The sequence below is a fragment of the Manacus candei genome, unplaced genomic scaffold (assembly GCF_025592945.1).
Source record: "Manacus candei isolate 608988 ecotype Guabito, Panama unplaced genomic scaffold, ASM2559294v1 h1tg000046l, whole genome shotgun sequence".
Lineage (NCBI taxonomy): Eukaryota > Metazoa > Chordata > Aves > Passeriformes > Pipridae > Manacus > Manacus candei.
The window spans coordinates 15,485,370-15,505,925 of NW_026138094.1; the positions used below are offsets into that span (position 1 = coordinate 15,485,370).

General features: G+C 46.1%; 1 protein-coding gene across 3 annotated transcripts in view; it reads left to right on the forward strand.

Annotated features, from left to right (window-relative positions):
* The window catches only part of MAP2K5 (mitogen-activated protein kinase kinase 5), a 127,388-nt gene extending 109,506 nt beyond the window's left edge, over window positions 1–17,882 (forward strand). Inside the window, exon 21 of one of the 3 annotated variants that reach the window (XM_051796902.1) lies at window positions 16,943–17,846. In XM_051796902.1, coding sequence (XP_051652862.1) covers window positions 16,943–17,047 — 105 coding nt within the window. In that variant the 3' untranslated portion in view covers window positions 17,048–17,846. Of the gene's footprint in view, window positions 1–16,942 lie in introns of all 3 variants that reach the window. The other 2 variants (XM_051796901.1, XM_051796903.1) reach the window with 2 other exon arrangements.
* Window positions 17,883–20,556: the final 2,674 nt, after the last annotated feature.

Consider the following 20,556-nt stretch of genomic DNA (forward strand, 5'->3'; position numbering starts at 1 on the left):
CTCCTACCAAGGGCTCACCCACCCTGCCTGATTTTTGTCTTTTTTTTTTTTTTTTTTTTTTTATTAACTTTTGATGGTTGGGAAAATTCTTGCAGTTAGTCACATCTGAGAAAACTTGGAGCAGGTTCTGGAGATGTAGACACATTTACCTCGTGCACTATTCTGCCATGGCTGGGTGGCTCAGCTATTAAAACAATGGAATGGGGGTTCATAAAAACCTCTATCTGTTTGTAAATGCACGTTTGGGTGATGCAATAGGCCTGCCACTTATAAATAAAACATCTGCAGATCCACAGACCCCCATAAGTATATATGTATGTTTGGAAGCAATAACACCACTCCAGGGTGTAGAGCCATAAAAACGAGGCCAAAGGGTGAGTGCCTGCAGTACCAGGGAAGTGCACAGATTTATCTTTACAACTACATGCCCTGGAGTGTGCTAGTCCCCCTTTTAAGGAGGTGTTTTGTAAAATAATTTCGAAATTCCAGCAGCTCTAGAAGGGAAAAAAAAAAAAAAGAAAATAATAAAAATAAGCGTTTCTACTTTTTAAACAAAATCTTTTGTTTAATGCATTTCCCCCCCCTTTGTTCTGCTTGCTATTCAGTGATAAAGGAACTTGTAACAACAAGTAGTAAAATAGGAGGGAAAGTGCTGCTGAAATAAAGCAGTGACCCAGTCCTTGCCTGCAAGACCCTCATCACTGCCCTAAATTCCCTTTTCCATCTTCATGGGCTCCCAGCATCCTGTGCTTTCCATACCACTCTCACTGTTAGCTCAGGACTTGCTCACCAGTCCAACCATTTATGTTCTTGCCCTTCCCCAGTCTTTTTTTATTTATAAAACTCACATGCATATGTACATTAGCATGTTATGCCTGTAACACACAGATAAACACAGTATATCTATACATACATGGGTGTGTATAAATTAATTTATATACATCCACTTAAATTTAAAATGTAATAATTTACGCATTGATTCATAATCAGGGCCACATAATTAATAAACAGGGCCAGAAGAAAAGCTGTTAAATATCACAAAATCATTTAGTTTGGAAAAGACCTCCCAAGACTGACCCATCACCCCCTTATCACCCAGACCAGAGCAGTGAGTGCCACATCCAGTCATTCCTTGAACACAAATATCCTCTGAATTCTAGAATTTCTCACCACAGGATCCTTCTAATTTCTTGTCATCCATCCCTGAAGCCTCCATGTGGTTCTGGTGGATGGATGCAGTGAACAGAGTGATGTAAATACTGGAGGATATATGGAGTGGGTAGAGTGATGCAGATACTGCCAGTGAAATCCTGGATCTTCAAGGTCAGCTTATCACTGACTTAAATTAGGGTAGGATTCCCCCTTGTTCATTGAATTTTGGGTTTGTTTTTTTTATTTAAAAGCAATGTACCAGCAAGGATAAAAGGTATAACCCATAACCATCGTGAGCTCCAACCAAAGCTGCCTCCCCTACGGACTCCAACCATCCTGGAAGTCGCTATTTTGTGACCAGTTTGGTATAATTAAAGACTGAAAGCAAAACGAAGGGAGCAGAGCATCAATCTTTTTCTACTCTCCTGATGATCAGGGAATTGTTAAATGCATTTTTTAAGAGCTGCCTGACAATACCTGGAGTGCCAGAGTGGCAACTCCACCGGAGCCACGGGGTGGCACAGGGATGGATTTACCCTCTCTGGCTTAGAAGTCCTTTTCTTACAAAAGTCACAATTTTGTCAGAAAATAGGGCCAAAGCTGAGCCTGTGTGAAATTCCTGCATAAAGGAATCCACGTGCAGGATGAACACCAGGTTTCCATAAGAGCTGGCCCAGATTGGGTTCATGTATTGATTTATTTTACTATTTATTTATTCACTCACTGGCCTTTCTTCCATGTACTCATCCCCAAAACAAGATATCACGGAGTTTTCTCTGTATATACATAATCAACTCATTGTTTCAAAGTATTTCAAATTAACAGACTTGTTCCACAGGAGTGAAAAAAAAAATAATTCAGCAAGTAATGAGAGATTTGTCCATCCAGGGAAAGGAACAGCCTTTAGAATTTACCAGTGGTTGTTCTAATCCTACTCTAAACTTATTCTAAGGTGCTGCTCTTTTATCCCCAGTTTGTTCCCTCTTTAGAGAAGGGCATAGAGTCAATTAAATTGAATATATTCCTGTATTAGCACAGGGAAGGCTGCACAGCATCTTTGCATGTTCCTCTCTCTTCTCTCCCTCTCCCCTTCCAAGATGAAAATCTCAACAATTCTTCTGTATAAAGATATTTTTTTCACCGTGAGCTTCCATTTTTTTTTTGTGTGTAAAACATGGAGTTTTCTGGCATCCCAGGCCTGGCTTGCAGAGAAATGTGTATATTTAGCAGTGGAGATGTGGCAGCCTGGGTGAGGTTTAAACTCCAGGCTGGCATCCAGGGGCTGGGCTGGCTCAGGAGCTGGGATGTGACTTTATTTACGGTATTTTCCCGAAGCTTTCCATTCTAAGCTCTATTTAATGGAATCTATGCATAGTAAGTAATCAGGTCAGAGAGAAGCAACATCCCCTGTTTGAGATCAATCGCTGGCTAATACTTTATCTAGGCCACTTTATTATCTCATGCTGATTCCATTCCCATTCTCCTCCTCCTTTGTAGCGTGCACTTCAGCTGTGGTAAAAGTACGGATCACATACATATTAAAAACATATACCCATTCTATCTGTATGTAAATGTGGGAGGCACAGCTGGATATTGCAGGAGTTTGATTTACTAATAGTTATTATCTGTTCTAGCTGTTCAGAGGCAAAGAGAGTTGCAGAAAACAAGCTAGCGCAGAAATTGCCTTTATGATATCACTGCCCTGCTTTGGTAATTGTTTAAAATCTCTTCTTTAGCTGGAAGCTTGGCCTTTTCCTTGGCAGATTGGACATGATTTTCAGAATTGGGGAAGTCTCTTGGTGAGGTTGTTTTTTTTGTTATTGTTGTCAGTGCAGCATTGAACTCTATCGTGCTGCATCTGGCTATTTAAAAGACAAGAAATTGTGTTTGAAGTACCAAAAGTCAGGGATGTGGCACTTATTCCATTCTGCTTTCCCAGTCTTTAGGATGCTGCTTGGATTTCTCAAGGAAAGATTGGGCTGAGAAAGGCAAAGCTGTAGGCCAAGGATGCAGTCACCTCCTGCACTTGATTACTTTTGCACAGATCTAATAATTTTTGTTCAAGTCTCCGAATTTTAAACATAACTATGAGCTTTTCTCTTTTTTTTTTTTTTTTAATTTAAATTACTGGTGCTTTTTTTGTCAGTGTTGTGTTCATTTAGAAGGTTGTGTTATAAATTGTACATCATCTGTGTCAAAACCTGCTGGAAAACCTTTTTTAAGTGTTATTATTTTAATGCCTAATGCAATTTTGATATTTTCCATTCCTGTGCATCCAGAAATCCCTCTCTCCATTCCAGGAATGGCTTTAGACCAGGCACCCTGATCTTATTAGCTGTAATGGGAGCTTTTTCACATAAATAGTTTGTGTATTTAAATGTGTTAAGATACATGTCAAAATGTTACAGGTTCTCAAAAATGGGTTCTGCCTCTCTGTTCCTCCATCTCAAACAAGTGCAGGAAATTAAAAAAGTAGCTGTATTTTAAATTGCTATATTTTAAGTAGGTATATTTTAATTAGTTGTGTTCTAGAGGGTCTGGGCAGTAGCACTTCTCACCAGGTAGGGACCATTCACAGGTCCATGTTTGGACCTGTGATGAATGGCTCTGTTTGCAAACATTTAAGGCTCTCCTTTGTCACAAGGATCCCAGTTATTCATTCCATGACAAGGAGAAATTCTGACAGACACCAAACACATGCCAGATGTGAAGGAAAGGGCTCTCTCCTGATTTCCCAAGGCAAAAAAGTACAGAACCAAGTTTTAGCTGTTGTAAATATAGAATCATTTAGGTTGGAAAAGGCTTTTGAGATCATAGAGTTCAGCCATTAAATGTATATGATAAATATTAAACCGTGTCTTCAGTCTGTCAGTTCAGACATACAGTGGACAAGGAGTTCTGGATCAGATCCTGGATTCTTTGGAGGCAATATCAAAATTTATATTGACTCCATTGATGCAAGGATTTCACACCAGGGCTCAGGATGCTCCTGTCACTGTGTGTTCATTATTTTCCTTGCTCAAGGGACCTTAAGAGAAAAATATATGAATTCTTTCAGGTGGCAGCGTTGCTCGAGCTGTTCCCCACTGAGCTGAAATTGGGAAAGGTGTGTCAGGGATCCTTCCCCCTTTATCTTTCAAAAAAAAGGGGTTAAAAAACCATCTCTATCCTTAGGGGTATGAGTTCTTTGTCACTTGAGAAATCAGCTCTTGAAATGGAGAGATACATCCTATCAGTGTCACTAAATCCAGCAATTACAGAAGACTAAGATGGTGACAAGGTTAAGTGGGAGTGGTGAGGTTTGAAGGTGTTGTCTCCTTTCCCTGCCTTCTGCACACCCCCTGCTCGTGGGATCACCAAATTTTTACAGCAGACATGAACAGCTGACTTTCTAACGTGCCCTAAAGCTGCACGGTGTTCTGGCACTTCCCAGTGAAATGTGGACAGGAATAACTTGGGTTGGCTCGAAGAAGTGTCGAAAATCTGAGGAAATTGGACAAAAACAAACTGGCAACAGCTTAGAGTGATACAGTTAATATTTTTGGTTGCTCGAGTCTCCTGGGCTTTGCAGTTTAATTTGAGCAAATGTTTCATTTGGCACTTCTGGTGGTTCCCTAGTTCTCCAGGCACAGGGACAAATATTTACATCTCACTCATTTTGGTAGCAGAATTGCAAATCTTTCAATTACTGTGTGTTGAGAAGTTGTGCCTTTGCCTTGTTGATGTTTTTATGTCAGCTGTCTTCCCTACGTATTTATTTAAAAATATATATATAAATAAATCCTTGAACAGTTCCAAACTAAGAGCCATATCTTTAATTCCCAGCATATTGTCCTTTCTATTCACTCCAAATTCGTCAAAGAATTTGCTCTAAGAGGCAACTGTTGAAATCTAGGTAGGATTTGTATAATGAAATTGGTATTTTAAATGTATTCAGACCCTCTGCATAGATTAAAAAGGCTGGTGCTTGTGCAGTACCAGCTACTTGTGGGTCTCTAGTCCGATTAGCACCTCAGGACACTCCTGCAGTATTAAATAAGAGTAATAATTGCCTATGAATAAGCGGAGTATAAAGCAGGAGATAGAGATATGGCTTCTTAGTGACCTGTGTGCATTATGCCTCAAATCCCTTAATCAGATTTGTGCCGCTTGATTCCTCCATCCGCAGAAATTCAGCTGGAGGATCAGGGCCTAGAGTAGTAAAAAATCAATTAATACGACTTTCTAATTTGTGCGGTTGACAAAAAGAAAACCCCCGCATATAAATAGGGGACATTTTTCTCCTTGAGAGGGCCGCGCTGGAAGATTCTTTTTAATTGGATTTTCATTGTGATTGACAGCGTTTGATTATGACAGTAACTTTATTTGGCCGGACTGTTGGAGCCCCCTCATTCAGGGTGGATATTTTTTTTTTTTTGCTTCCCATCAAAGCTCCTTTTTCTCCCTGGAATTCCCACCGGAGCCTCGGTGCCTGTGAAAGAGCCTTTTAGCACCTTTGTTGCCGCCATCCCTGGTGACGATTGGGCCCAGCTGGTCGCGGGGTCGGAAAATGCGCCTCTCACAAAGAGCTCGGCATCTCCCTCCTCTCAATAATTTTAAGAGCCCCAGAAACCTGTTGAGGATTAGAAGTAGCTTTAGATGTGAAATGAGTGTTAAGTATTAGTAATCGGGAGATTAGGGCCCCGGGGACAACGGGAGATAAACAACCGCAATTAAGGCAAATCTGCCAGAGTAAACAAAATTGAGCAGAAACAGATGCCCTCGCCATTTTGGGGGATTGATTGGAGGGCACCGAGGAATCGATTTTTGTCTTGTTTACACTTCCAAACCCCTGTGATAAACTGGGAGGCTAAATATTTCATAGCGCCTGATTTTAGTTAATTTTTCTCGGCGCCTCACAGTGACCAGGCCCGGGCTTGCTCAGCCTTCACAGGGAGCAGCTAATTGCCTATGAAGGGCCCCTGTGTTTAAATGGGCTTGACAGGAATTTAAATTTTGTTTCAATCAACCTCTCTGCGCTCACAGCCTGCTCCAGTTTCTAATTTTTAAATTAAACACGATTATTTTTTTTTTCCCCCCTCTATTTTTTTTTTTTTTTCCAAAGCTGCGGCCTCCCCTCCGGAGCCGGCTGCTCGCGCTCCCACCCCGGGAATGCGCGGGTTTATCCAGCCCCTAATTCCAAAACACAGCGAGCGGCAGCCGTGGAAAAGTTCATTGTCCCATAAATGTGCATCTGCCTGCTCGGATTTAATGGGAAAGGCTGGGGTAAACACTCTGCTGGTGTAAATCGGGACTAGGGAGAGACGAGTTTCCACCAGGAAAAGGCTCCCGGTTGTGTTAAAATCCAGCTCCGAGAATGGAAATGGTGTTCGTGGGCTTGGTCATTTTTTCAGTGACCTTGGGAGAGATTCAAAGGAATTTATTTTTTTTTCCTCCCAAGCCAACTAGTGGTGATGTATTTTGCCTTCTCTGTATTTTCAGCGCGTTCATTCCGATGTCGGGTCGTACCTGAGCTTCCTTCACTCCTCAGACGAGGGGACTTGGCAGCACGTTCATCTTGATCATTTAATGCTTTATTTAGTCCCTTTACCAAACCTGGCAAACACAGGGATGGTGTTTTGTGCAGGGATGGTGCCACAGAATGCAGGATGATTGTACAGGTACTTTCAAAAACAACTTGTTCATTTGCAGAAACTTTGTCACAAAACCACTAACAAAGTATGGGCTGTTTCATTCTCCCTTTTTTGCTTCCAGCCACGTAATTTTCTGGGGTTTCTTGCTTTTGTTAATTGTTGTTATATGTGTGTGTGTGTGTACGCACACAGCGTTTTCTACTCCAAGCTTTGGGTGAAAAACATTTAGGAGATTGTTTCAGTTTACTTCAGCTTAGTAATTTGCTTTGTAATTATTTTTTCCTGTCAGGAGAAATCAGTGTCTCAAAACTTGGAGAAAACAATTGTTTTCTTGCCCAGTCCAGGGGAACATTTAGTTCCTATTTGAAGGAAATACTGTACCAGCTTTTAATTTTTGCTATATCAGCTTTTAATTCCTGATGAGCTCTGGTGTTTTTGAGACTATTCCTGTGCTCTCATGAGCTGAGGACACTTCTGCAGGTGCATCTCCATCAGCATTAGAGTTCAGGTCGGGTGTGCCTTTCTGGTGTGAATCCCTTGCTTTCTCAGAGCCCCCACACTTTCACTCTCATCACAGGCAGGCCTTGAAGCTCATGAATTGAATGGATTTCAAATGAAACCACACCAGAAGATGTGCTCCAGGCACACACCTAATGACATCCAGCTACTAATGGGCGCTGGGCCCACAGACCAGACCAGGGCTGGTCCAAAGTGAAACCTCTTCCATCCCTGAAACGTTGCACCAACCATTTCCCTCAGCAGATCTGCTCCCGCTGTCAACAGCTTGCTAATGTTGACATACTCCATCAGCCTTGGGCCACTCTCCCGATTCCTCTTCTCCAGCTCTTCTTAACCTCAGCAGCACTTGCAGAAGTAAAGCTCCAATTATATTTTGGTTGCTTTAGGTTTTTTTTAAGAGTCATAAGAGAACGAAGTACCTTTGCTGGGAGTTGGCTCGTTTTCCTTCGCTGAGCACCACGAGGAGTGCCAAGGACGGTTATCGATTCAACAGCAAATATCAAAAGCAAAACTGCTGTGGAAAGAATGATCTGCAGATGGGCAAATAGACTCCTCTGTGCCACAGCCAAACCCAGAAGTGTGTAGGAAATTTAAGACTGGTATAAAACAGGAAGGGAACAAATAGCAGACCCATCCATGGATGCACCCGTGGGGTCTTGCAGTAAGAGGGGGTTGAAGTCAGGTCCGTGCTGTGGAGTGGAGCTGTTATGATTCCTCCTGATCGGAGCTGGAAAATTCCCTCTTGGCTCTTTGGTGATGAGTTGCCAGCTGGACACACCAGTCAAAGTGCACATGGGATCTCTTAGGTCAGTTTTTGGGGCCACCAGCCATCCAAAACTTCAGAAGAAGGTTGGAAAAAAGGACTTGAATCATAATAGAAGGATTTTTATTGCTGTTTAAAAATGTGAGTTCATGGAGACAGCTGCTCTTCAGTTTAAGGGGTTGAGGTTTAAGTTAAGCTGTTCTTCCTCTTGGTCCATCCATTAGGCCTGGGGACTCTTGTCGTTCGAAGACAAATTCTGTGAGTTGCAGGAGAGTTTTGGTGCCTCAACAAAACTAAATGAGCTGAAAATCCCTTGCAGTTAACTTCAGCATATAAAAAGGAAAAGTGCTTCAGTAAAAGTTAATCTACAAATAGATAAATAATAAGGAAAAAAAACCCTGCAAAAAGAATCCTTCTCAAAAAAACCCCAAAAAGATAAACAGGGACTATAACTCCCAGGCTTCAGTGCTTGGTTGTGTTATCCATTTATCTTTGTTTGATATGTTTTGTGTCATCTTTTCACTATCTTGCATATCATCAGAGGGATAAAATCATTACTGTGCTAATCTAGGTAGCCATAGTTCTAAGGCTGACCTAGGCTAATCTGCCTTTGCAATTTCAAGAACTATGTTTGACTCCTCTGAAAGTAACCTTAAATTGTAGTCTTGTAAGAATTCCAGAGCTGTATCCTTCACTCCTTCTCCTAATGAGGTTATGACCAAATGCTCATTATAATTGCTTTAGACTCCTTTTAATTTTCGAGCTTATTAATCATAAGAAGAGTTATTTAAAATTGCATAAATTAATCTTAGATTAAAAGCCCATCAAAGCCTCGAAACAATTAAGAATAAGTAGGATTTCCCTGGGGCAGCAAGTTTTATTTTAATAGTGTAGTCAGGTGGATATCAGAACATTGAAGTATGGTAGTGATTAATGTATGCAAAATTTAAATGAGAGTTTTTAAATGGCAAATCTAAATCACATATTGACCTAACTGTAGGCTTTAACTGCATTGTCTGTCATATATTTAAACTGTTTAGTAATCAACAGTTTAATTACAGTGTGTGTTAGGGAGGCCAACAAACAAAACTCCCCACGTCCCGACGTTCTGCGTGGAGGTGTTCAGCAGGCTGGGCTCTGCTCTTGGCTGTGAGGAGTGAGGAGAGAGCAGGAACTCCAAGGAGATTGGTGATACTTAATTTTCCTCATGGATGTGTTCTTGTTCCTGCATCATCTCCAGAAAACACCAGCTGGACATGGCCAGGTTGGAGAGGGCTCGGTCTAGTGGAAGGTGTCCCTCCCCCTGGAACTGGATGAGCTTTAAAGTTCCTTCCAGCTCAGACCATTCCAAGGTTCTGTGATGCAACTTTCTGGCCCTCTTTGCCACCTTCACCATTCTCTGGACACATCAGTCCTCTCTGCTCCCCAGGCTGGCAGGAGCTGCAGGTGATGTCCTTGTGAGGGGGGGAAATTCTGTGAAAACTTTAAATTCTGAGTGCTTTTTCTTCTGACCCTGGGTGTCCCTGTGCCCTCAGCTCTCCTGTGCCACCCAGAGCTTTGCAGCTCCCACAGACCTGTCAAAGCACCACTGGAAAAGCTTCAGGGTGACCTGATAGTGGCCTTCCAGAGCCTGCAGGGAACCTGCAAGAAAGATGGAGAGACGCTATTTACAAGGACCTGGAGTGACAGGATGAGGGGGAATGGCTTCAAACTGTCAGAGGGTAGGTTTAGATCAGATATTAGGAAGGAATTCTTCCCTGTGAGGGTGGTGAGTCCCTGGCACAGGTTGCCCAGAGAAGCTGTGGCTGCCCCATCCCTGGAAGTGTCCAAGGCCAGGTTGGATGAACTTGGAGCAACCTGGGCTAGTGGGAGGTGCCCCTGCCCATGGCAAGGGGTAGAATGAGATGAACTTTAAGGTCCCTTCCAACCCAGGCCGTTCCATGATTCTGTGATTCCGTGCTTTTGGCCCCTGCTGTGGGGGGTTTCACTCCAGCAGCAGGCTGAGAACAAGCCCTGGGGATGCTGAGTCCTCCCCACGCACAGTGAGAGGCAGTCCTTGCCCTCAATAGTCGCTGTTCTGAGGACAGGAACCAGGAGACAGAACTGGGCCAGTAAACACTCAGTCCCAGATCAAACACAGCCCTGCAAGTACCTAGAAAAGCAGCTATTTTAGGGTTAAACCTGCAATGCCATCGCTGCAGGTGCCACAAGGAAGAGACAAGGAGGCTTCAGCTGACCTTGCTGCAGCTTTGGGATGCAGGGGACACGCTTTCTAGACACACTGAGCCTCCCAGGCCCTGCTGTCTCAAGCACTTCAGGTGCTCACACTTTTCTTTACAGGGTAAAAAAAAGCCATCCTAAAACTGCAAAGGAAAAACAGGAGCTGGAGCAGCCAGATCACACTTAAAGAGTGTCTTGCAGGGTCCTTTCACCCCCGGGTGTGCTGTGGTGTCTCCGTGGATTAATGGGTGTTCACCCTTCAGATTTTTTGCCCCACTCAAGGCTTAGGAGCTGCCTGGAGCATCCCCTGAGGATGCTCTGACGCCTTCTGTGCCTGTGAATTAACAATGTTTTGGGAGTATTGGCCTGAGGATTCCTCGCTGCTATTCCTGGCTGTGGGAGCCGAAGTCGGCCGCGTGGAGAGCGAGCTCAGATAATTAGAACAGCATTTAGTGTGGCTTGTCCTTGGAGGCAGGAGCTCTAGATGTGAAATCCTCCTCCTCTTCTGGAGGCTGGGGTAGAGTGATGAAATCCTACACGTGCTGAGGTCACTGGAGAGGGACATGGGGTCAGTTCAGGGTTGTTTGGTTACTCAGCACTTCCCAAGTATCCTGGGAAGCTGTTTCAGCTCCAGAGCTGAGGTTGGTGTTTGTCCTGTTGGAGGTTTGACTTCTCTTTCCCGTTAAACATGTGAATGGACAAGAATTTTACCCCAAGTACGTGCCCTCAGTAATTACAAGAGCAATAAACAGCATGGACACCTCAGTAGCAATGGGAGAACTGATTGGGATGGTCACTGGGATGTGCTGTTGGTCAGCCAAGGTGGAATTTTTTGGGACTGTAGGGCTTGTGCTCCTTCTGCCAGCTCGAGGTGAGCTGCCAGCCAGGCCTTCCTGATGTCACATTTACGCTGTGGCTTTCCTTTGAACAGAGCACCTGCAGTGGGGGCAGGCAGGGAACATCCCACCTGATCCAGGAGCGTGAGGAATGTCGTGGTTTGGTCATGGTTCCTGCTCAGTTAGTGCTGGCAGGGCTGGAGTTCTGAGGGGGGAGTGACCGGGTGGGAATGGGTGCAGAGGCAAACACGGGTCCCACGGGTCCAATGGGGCTGTGCAGGGCTGGGTCAGAGGATGTTCTTCCTGCTGCCAGGGAGGCCTTACCAGTGTCACTGGGGATTAGGGAATGGGAGCAGGTTTCCAGTTTTCATTGTTTTCCAAATAGGTTCCATGTTTATGCAGGAGAAGCTCAGTGTTGCTGCACCACAGAGACACTCAGTGCAGCGAAGCAGCCACGTTCCATTTCTAATATCACCAAATAAACTGCTGCATTTTCCTCAGCTCCCCCCTTTAAAAAATGGCATCAGAATTGCATGTTAAGCAGCCAGTGAGCTTCCCTTAGAGCAGCCTGTAGCCAGCAGTAATATTTATTTTCTCTATTTGTTTTAAGCCTGTGAAGACTGTGGTTTCCTCCACACTGTCCTGATGGAGCCCTGACCAGCGAGCGTGCAATGCCCCCAGCCCTAATGTGCCATTAATGATAGGTTAATGTACAGTATAATGTTTTTTGGACTATGGGTTCATTACACTTCTGAGTGCAAGGTCCTTCTGCAGAGCGCCCAAGGTCCCATTGCATTATATCATGCAATAAAAATACCCTTTTCATATCACAGGCTAATAAACTGTATTTGAAATGCTGTCTGAGGGCACTGCCGTTGTCTTGATAGGCTGGGGCTGCAACAGTTGGGATCTTCCTGTTGGGGTTTTTGTCAGGCTGGATTCAAATTTTTAAAGGGAATGCATGATTTGTCTGTGCTGCTTTGTGATAAATGGAGCTGCTCAGGCTGGAGGGGTTCCTCTAAAAGAAAATGTTAGAAGGGTGGCACCAGTGCAACCAATGCAATGCTGCTTCTTTCCCAACGTTCCTTGCATAAGGATGAGGTATTTTCTTGTTATTTCTAATTTTCTGCTCTCCCCAGTCAACCTCTCACTGCCCCAGGGAAAAAAATACAAGGAGATGGTGTTGTGGGTTAGGTCTGGATGCACTCTCAGAAAAAAAGAGCAGTATCCCTGACCACCATTTGGGATTCAAGTTCCTGTCCATTCCTCATCCCTCTCACATTCTGGGCCCTAGGGAGCACCACCCTGTCATTTTTGCAGATTTACAAGGAAATTGGTGGCTGCCTGGCATTTCATACACTTTGTCACCATTCCAGGTTGGTATCTGCCTATTTTGTGGACATTTAAACCAGCCTTCCCAACAAAACCTCACTTCTTTTGTGCCTGGAAAGTGCTCTGAAATCCCAAGAGTGTTGCTTAAGGGATGTTATTTATGCTCTGCCTGTCCTTTGGCAACGTTCAGGAGCCTCAGTGTTGGTCTAAACATCCTTGGTGCTTTCCAAGCACACACGTTTTATGGCCAGTGGCAGAGCAACCTGTTCATGGGAGAGAATCCTGGATTCTTCCCTGGGTTTGTGTATGAGAGGCAGTTTAAGCTGTTACATGTGCATTAGACTGAAGAGCTGAAAGGATTCAGGTAGCTCAGGTTTGGACCTTGTATTAGGACTGTCCCCCAGGGGGAATTTCATCTCCCTGGGACAATTCATCCATCTGGACAATTCCCATCCTTGGTGCTGGGAAATGCCCATGGATCTGCAGTCCTGCCAAGGCTGCCATGGAAAGTCTGTTGCTATAAACCCTGGGTGGGTTTTTAACAGAAACAAAGATTTCTCAGGGCAGAGGAGAAGGCCATGAGAGCAAATTGCTGAATTTTAAGGGTAGGTAAAATTATGGAACTTTTACCCTTGAATAATGGCAATTTAATTGACTGGGCTAAATGATTGATGGCTGGTGAGCAATGAGTTTGAATTCCCAGGGCTGTGTGTTCAGGGGGGCACTGCCCTTTTAATTTCATGTCAGATATTTAAATCATTTACATCACCCTGGGAGAGGAGCTCCCCTTTAAAGAGTTAACCTGTCTGGGGGGACACTGCAGCTTGAGCCACGTACCCTTTATCAAGAGAACCAGATGAGACAAGTTCATTTAAAAAGCCTGGTTTGTCATTGTTTATCTAATTTTCGGGGTTGACACACAAAATTAGGCTGGCTGACACTCACTCCAGGGCTGTCCCTGGCCCTGTCCTGCCTGACCTTTCCAGCTCCAAGCTGATGTGCTGCAGGAATCTCAGTGCATCCCAAAGCCCAGGGTGAGGCAAACCAGTACCTGCCCAGTAAGGGAAACCACTTCAAATAGGTCCAGACTGAGACCTGTTTGTGGAGACTGAGCTTTTCAGTCTCGTGGCAGCTGGAATACATTTCCTTTTGTTGACTCTTTTAGTAGCATTTTCAGAATGAAAACTCCTGAGAAAAATTACAAGGGTTGAAAATTGCGATCTAATATAATTTGTGTCTCCCGGTCCTGATGTTCTGGGTCACCCAACACTGAACTGCTGGGGGTTTGTGGCCTGCTCACAGAATCACTGAGCAGTAACTTGGATTTTTAGTGGATGTGGGATCAATGGTGAATGAAGTGCTCCTCAAAGATGGCATTACAAACCAGCAAGGTGTGAACACACACTGGAAAGGCCACCAAGAAATAAAATCAGGAGGAAATTAAATGAGCCAAAATTTCAAATCAGCTAAATAAGTGAGTTAAAAATTGCCCAAGGAGTAATTAACAATTATCTCTTTCATTTACAAAGCAAAAGAAAACAACCCCCAAACTTTAGCTCAGAAATGAGAAATTTTTGCATCATGTTTGGCAGCACATTTGTCATTTTTCTGTGGCAGCTCTGGCTGCATTCCTCCTTTAGTGGTTTTGATTTTTGTCTGATTTTTTCCCTTAATCTTCCATCCTTCCCTGTCTAATCTTCCTGCCCCTTCTCTCCTCTCTCCCTTCCAAAGATATCTCCAGTTTAAGGTTTCTGAGGGGGATGTGTGTGTGCTTGGAGGAAATCCTGAATAACTTCCCTGAGACATTTTTGGGTGCTGAGCCAACTGCAAGTCCCTCTTATGTAGTTTGTGCTACATTTTTACTCTAAATGTTGCTGTGAACAGGCCAAGGCCAGGGTTGATGGACTCCTGCATTACACACAGTTCCAGGTCGCTCTTTGATATCTGTTTTATTGCAGTTGCAGGTTTTAGAAGCAGCAAAGTGGGTTTGGAAGTAGATTTTGGCACAGGCCATCCATGAACCACTTGGGAGCTCCTTGTTTTTGGTGCCTGACCTGGACATGCTGCTGGTTGTCCACCCAAGAGCTGCAAAGATGGGTCCTACTGACACTGAATTTGTAGCTTTGGTAGAAATCTCTGTTCTCCCGTTCCCTATTTAAAAACAAACAAAATCTCCAAATAAAACCCCTCAAACAGGACAAAAAAAAACCAACCACCAGGTTCTGAAAAACCATCTCCTAGTAAAACCATCCCTTCAGGCTGAGAAAAAGCCTCCCTGGAGAGCAGCACAGTCCAAAAACAAGGGAAATCCCAAGAATGGTTTCAAGTTAAACTTCTTCCTGAGGAGAACAGTGTGTAAAACCCCGGGTTTCACTGGAATATCCTCACAAAACAAAGCAAACAGGGTGACCAGCGTGGCCAGCTGATGTTTCCAGCCTGGCAGAGCTGCAGTTTCCCTGGGCACGTTGTGAGGAGCTTAAAGGCAGGGATATCCTGGGTGTGAGATGGCTTTGGCTGCGGGGGGTCTCTCCATCGTAAAGCAGATTCATGGGAGAAGGGACTGCCTTTAATAGCTGCCTTTAATTGCCCCAATGCATCTGCTCTTCCTTGTCTGTGCCTCCTGATTGTTTTTTCCTGGTTCTCTCCAGTGTCCTTGGCTGTTTTGTTTAAGAGGCAAAACAGCTCCTTCTAGGCTGTCTTGCTTATAATAAGCATTTACTTTAGTCCTGCACCTTTTTCACCCAAAAATACCCCGAGTGCTGGGCAAAAACACACTTGTACTGATTTTTTTGCAGCACCATTTATTCCCTTTTTAACCGTGAGGCTGCTGGAAATTAAGCAGCTTTTGTGAAGGTCACACTGGAAAATATGTGACAGCTTGGGAATAAACACCAAGATTCCTGTCTCTGGGTCCCCTATTGTGCCCTCTCCTGAATTGTTAGGTAAGAACCAAGTAAAATTAGCAATATTTCACACTGAATTCCTGTAAAACAGCAAAACCCAAACACACTTGGGATATTTGGAGTAGGAGCAAAAAGAAAAGAGGATTCTGTCTTTCCTTAGTGCTGTTCCTGATGTTAGACATGCAAGTCCAAAGCTGAGGATTTTTAGTGGCCAGGTGTTGGGTGGAAAAAGACATTGCCCATATGCTCGGTGCCTGGAGCATCTGTGTACTTAAATGCATCATTTTGGGATCATCCATCTTCTCCTGGGAGCACTGAGCTCTCTGCTGCCATCCTTGTGCTCCCAGACGGGATCTGGAACCCCTGGATCTGTCCTTCCTCCCTGGTGGAGCATCTCCCAGGCAGAGACCGGGAGTGAGCACACACAGATCTGCCCGGGTGGGAAATCCCGGATGCTCTGACGGATTCCAAGTTGCTGTTCATAGTTAAGAGGGGCTGAAAGGAAGAAATTTGCTTCCAAAAAAATCGAATATCGAGGGAAAACATCTCTTACTGTGGCAGTTGCAAAGAGCAAGCTGGGAAAGGTCGATTGCAATGGCAGAAAGCAGCAGCTGCCCACAATTCCAAAGGCATGGAGAGAAAACAGAGGGCTTGGTGGGATGCACTGACAAATCTGGGAAAGCAGGTTCTCTGCACTGGCTTTGCTCTGGAAATGTGTGATCACACAAGAGCTGTGCTGTGGCCCCCAGTTTGCAGGAGCTGGGTGATCCTGTATCTCTGGATTTGGGAATCTCTGTGGTTGTTTTCTGTGGGATGTGCATGTAAGAAAGGGAGCTTAAAGCCCATCCACTTCCAACCCCCTGCCATGGGCAGGGACACTTTCCACTATCCCAGGTTGCTCCAAGCCCCATCCAACCTGGCCTTGGACACTTCCAGGGATCCAGGGGCAGCCACAGCTTCTCTGGGCAACCTGGGCCAGGGCCTTCCCACCCTCACAGACAGGAATTCCTTCCCAATATCCCATCTATCCCTGCCCTCTGGCACTGGGAAGCCATTCCCTGGGTCCTGTCCCTCCATCCCTTGTCCCAAGTCCCTCTCCAGCTCTCCTGGAGCCCCTTTAGGCCCTGGAAGGTCAATACACAGGAAAGGTGCACAGGGGGCTGTTACAGAGAGAAACTTTTAGGAATCACAGACCTTTACAAGTAGAAGAGCAGATTAATGTTTTTTTTTCCCCAGGATATCATTTTCCCAAAACATCCTTTAGCAGTTGCACAGCCTGGAAGGCCATCCCAGAAAGGAGCTACAGGCTCTAAACACAATGAGCTAATGGAACAGAAAAATAAACAACCTGTATTTCCAAGGAGTGCTGGGCTGAGGCCTCCAGGAGGAGTCTGGGGTCCCCCAGCCCTCCCTCCTCCACAGGAACCTGCATGTGGATAACACGGATCCGAGGGGAAGTTCACTGCTTTGAATCACTGGTTTATTGCATTTTTATGGCTGTAACCACAGGATGTTCCAATGTGGGGGTTTTTTTTCCAAAGGGTCGTGTTTCTCGTGGCTGACTCTGCCTGTCCCACTTTGCAGGGCCACCCCTTCATCGTGCAGTACAACGATGGCAACGCCGAGGTCGTGTCCATGTGGGTGTGCAGGATGCTGGAGGAACGACGGGCCACCCAGGGCCCACAGTGAGCTGGGAGCATCCCAGGAAACCAGAGCTCATCCTGGACCAGGAGCACCATCCCCACGCTTCGGACTCGCCCTTTCTCTGGATCGTGGTTCCCTAAAAATATTTTCCAGGGGGTTTGTTGCTGCCTTTCCCTCACCGCCACACTAAAGGAATTTTCTTCCCACCTTTCTTTTGCTGCCGAGCAATTTTACAGATTATCTTCAGTTATACTGTCCACAGCCTTGAAGCAAGTATTTTATATCTCTATTTTTTGGTTATTGAATGTACTGGATCTTTCCTGACTCCAGAGTATTTTTTAACTGTTGCTCTTGTACAGATGACACGCCGAGTGTTTAGAGGAATCCTGAGGAGTTGGTGGCTGTCTGAGAGCAGAAAGCCACAAAAGACTGGGTTGAAATGTAAAACAAAAGCAAACAAAGAGAAAAAGAGAAGTGTCTGGGCTTGCCCAGGTGAGGGTTGCCCTTCCAGAGGGCATTCAGGTGGATCAGCACTAATAAATGACCGGGAATGCCTCTCCCTGCTCCCGGCACCGACTGCTGCAGGTCGGGTTTTGTGGGAGAGCCAAGCAGGGAAGAGAACACAAAACTGAGGAGCATCCATGGTCAGGCTCTGCAGGCTGGTCCCTCAGTCAGAAAGGTTTTGCTGAGGTGGAAAAGGTGAGGGGAAAGGACAGTGCTCAGCTCTGGAGCCAGGCTGGGAGAGCTGGGGGGGTTCACCTGGAGAAGAGAAGGATCCAGGGAGACCTGAGAGCCCCTTCCAGGGCCTAAAGGGGCTCCAGGAGAGCTGGAGAGGGACTGGGGACAAGGGATGGAGGGACAGGACAACAGGGAATGGCTTCCCAGTGCCAGAGGGCAGGGAGAGATGGGAGATTGGGAAGGAATTCCTGACTGGGAGGGTGGGGAGGCCCTGGCACAGGTTGCCCAGAGAAGCTGTGGCTGCCCTTGGATCCCTGGAAGTGTCCAAGGTCAGCTTGGACAGGGCTTGGAGCAACCTTGGATAGTAGAAGGTATCCCTGGGGGGGAATAAGATGAGCTTTAAGATCTCTTCCTGCCCAACCAACCACTGCATGATTCCATGATTCTCCTCCCCAGGGAGCAGGTGCTGTGGGAGAGCCTGGCACAGCCAGGGTGGGCTGTGGCCTCTTGGCTGCACAGGGAGAGCAGCTCCAGCCCCAGGAGTTTGCAGAGAGCAGCAGCACTGGGGGGGTCAGTTCTGCCCCAGGGAGCCAAGGGCCACAGCTCAGGCTTGGCAGCATCCCCTGGGATTGTGAGGGCAGAGAGATGGCACAGAGGGTGCCAACCTCATGGCTGGGGAACAGGCTGCAGGTTTTCCTGATTGTCCCAGCAGCTCGTGGCTTGCTTGGAAGCCTCTTGCCTTCCTCAGCTCCACCTTGATCCCTGATTTTCTCCCTCGGAGTGGCTGCCTGAGGGGTGCAGCTGGGTCAGGCACAGGCTCCCAGGTTTGCTGTTACAGGAGAGGGGAATGATTGCAATGTCCCTGCTCTGTGTTTCTGGCTCCTGCAATTTCTGTGGACGTTTCCACAACAGACCGACACAGATTGAATCAGTCCTTGTTCAAGATGCTTATTAAAAGGAAAAATAAAACACAGACAAGATGTGAGAGGCAGGTTTGGGGTGAGTGACTTGGGTGGGTGGGAGGAGGTTGGGGCTTTGTTTGCTTGTCTTTGCATTAGAAATAAACTTTTGCTAAAAAAAAGAAGAGGCTCAGGTAGTTTATTTTATACCAGCAGGTTAAACCCCCCCCCACAATTCAGTGACACATTCCTCCTGAACCACTGCAAATCCTAAATGTTACTCTGGAAGCAGCCTGGAAAAGACTTTGTTTCCTTCCTTGGAGGGATCATTTGTCTTCTTTTGAAGTGCAGAGGTTGCAGGCATGAACTTATAGACTAAAGTTTGTCTTAATTGCTCTGATGTCACAACCTTGCTGGCAGATAACAGTGCAGTGAATGAGTCCACAGCCCCCATCCCTCCAGGTCCTTTTTCTAAAGTGAGACAAATCTCCTCCCTGTGAGCCAACCAGAGGATGGGCAGCTCTCCCATTTATTTATCCCTAACAGTTTGCATTAGCTCTCCCTGGATAAAAAGTCTCTCTTGAGTTTAGTTTAAAAGTCAGCAAACCCAAGGCTTTTCCTCTCCCTTTCCCTGGCAGGGAGGGGACAGTGTCACCCTGAGGATCCCTGTGGGATTCCAGCTGATGGAAATGGGGAAGATTCACATGTATGAACCTTGCTGGTTCATCAGGGTAATCAATCCAGCAGTCAGGGGGAGGTTTGGGGCCTCCAGCATCTTTCCTCTCCCCAGTCCTTGGATTTGGTGCAGACTGGAAGGGGATGAGCAGCTGGGGGGCTGCTCAGTGGCATCACTTCTGCCCCACTCCCAGCACTGCTTCTGGGGGGGATTAGGGCTGGATGAGAGTGGAACAGGCAGACTGGGGAAAACCCAGACCCCACCCATCAATACCAAGGGGCAAAAGTGAGGGGAAGGGGGGGAGGCAATAAATTGGGCCAGGATTTAACTCCACTGGGTGCCCCCACCCACAGCTCCTCTCCCTGCAGCAAACACATCCCAACCCGTGTCTGTGCCAGGTGGGAGCTGGGTGAGCCTGGCATGGGGCCCCTCCACACGGTGCAGGGTCCCCCCAAAACTGAAAGGATCCCTTGGGATGCATTTGGGCTGAGGAAATCCTGCCTTGGTGCACGTATAGCTTTGAGATGGCCAAGAAACGTGAAACATGGCCCAGGCTCTGCCTTATGTGTAACGTCCTCCTGCCCCCAAAACCCTCTCCAGGGATGAGAATGAACCACCAGGGAGATTTTCCCAGCTGCCAGGCAGGGCTGGAAGCAGTGAGTGCTGTGAAGGGCTCAGCAGTGCTGCTCCCCACACAGGCAGGAGCTGTGCCAGAGCTGGGGCTACCTGGGATCTTCTCCCTCTCTCCTTCCTGCTGCAACTTTTTGGATTCTGAACTGGGGCTTTTCTTGGCTGAAAAGCTTGCAGGAAGTGCAGTGTTATACTCTAAACTGAGTCCCGCTCAGAAGATGGCAGGGGTGATGCATAATGAACATACTAATTTGATAGTGGATCCTCCCCCAATCCCTCCCAGTCCCACTCCTCATCCCACCAGCTCATTGAGGGGCTCCACCAGCAGCCCCACACCAGTCTCACCTCTCTTATAACCTCAGTCATGGTTAGGAATCGACTCCTATGGGAGTGTGTACATGGAGACTCGCTGGGAAAAACTCAGGATGTCCCATCTGTGCCAAAACTTGCAGTGTTTTCCACCTTCCCCTGTCTGTGCTCCTTGCCAGGCAAAGCTCACCCTGGGAGATGAGCCTGTGGTAGTTTGCCCTTAAACCCAGCACTGAATTAAAAACCACTTTGCTCCTTGTATCCCGTGGCCAAACACATCCTGCTGCCAGCATTCCAAAGGCAAAGGGGCAGTCTTGGTTTTCCAAATAACAGCCTGAAAAGCTCTGGGGGAAGAGGGGACT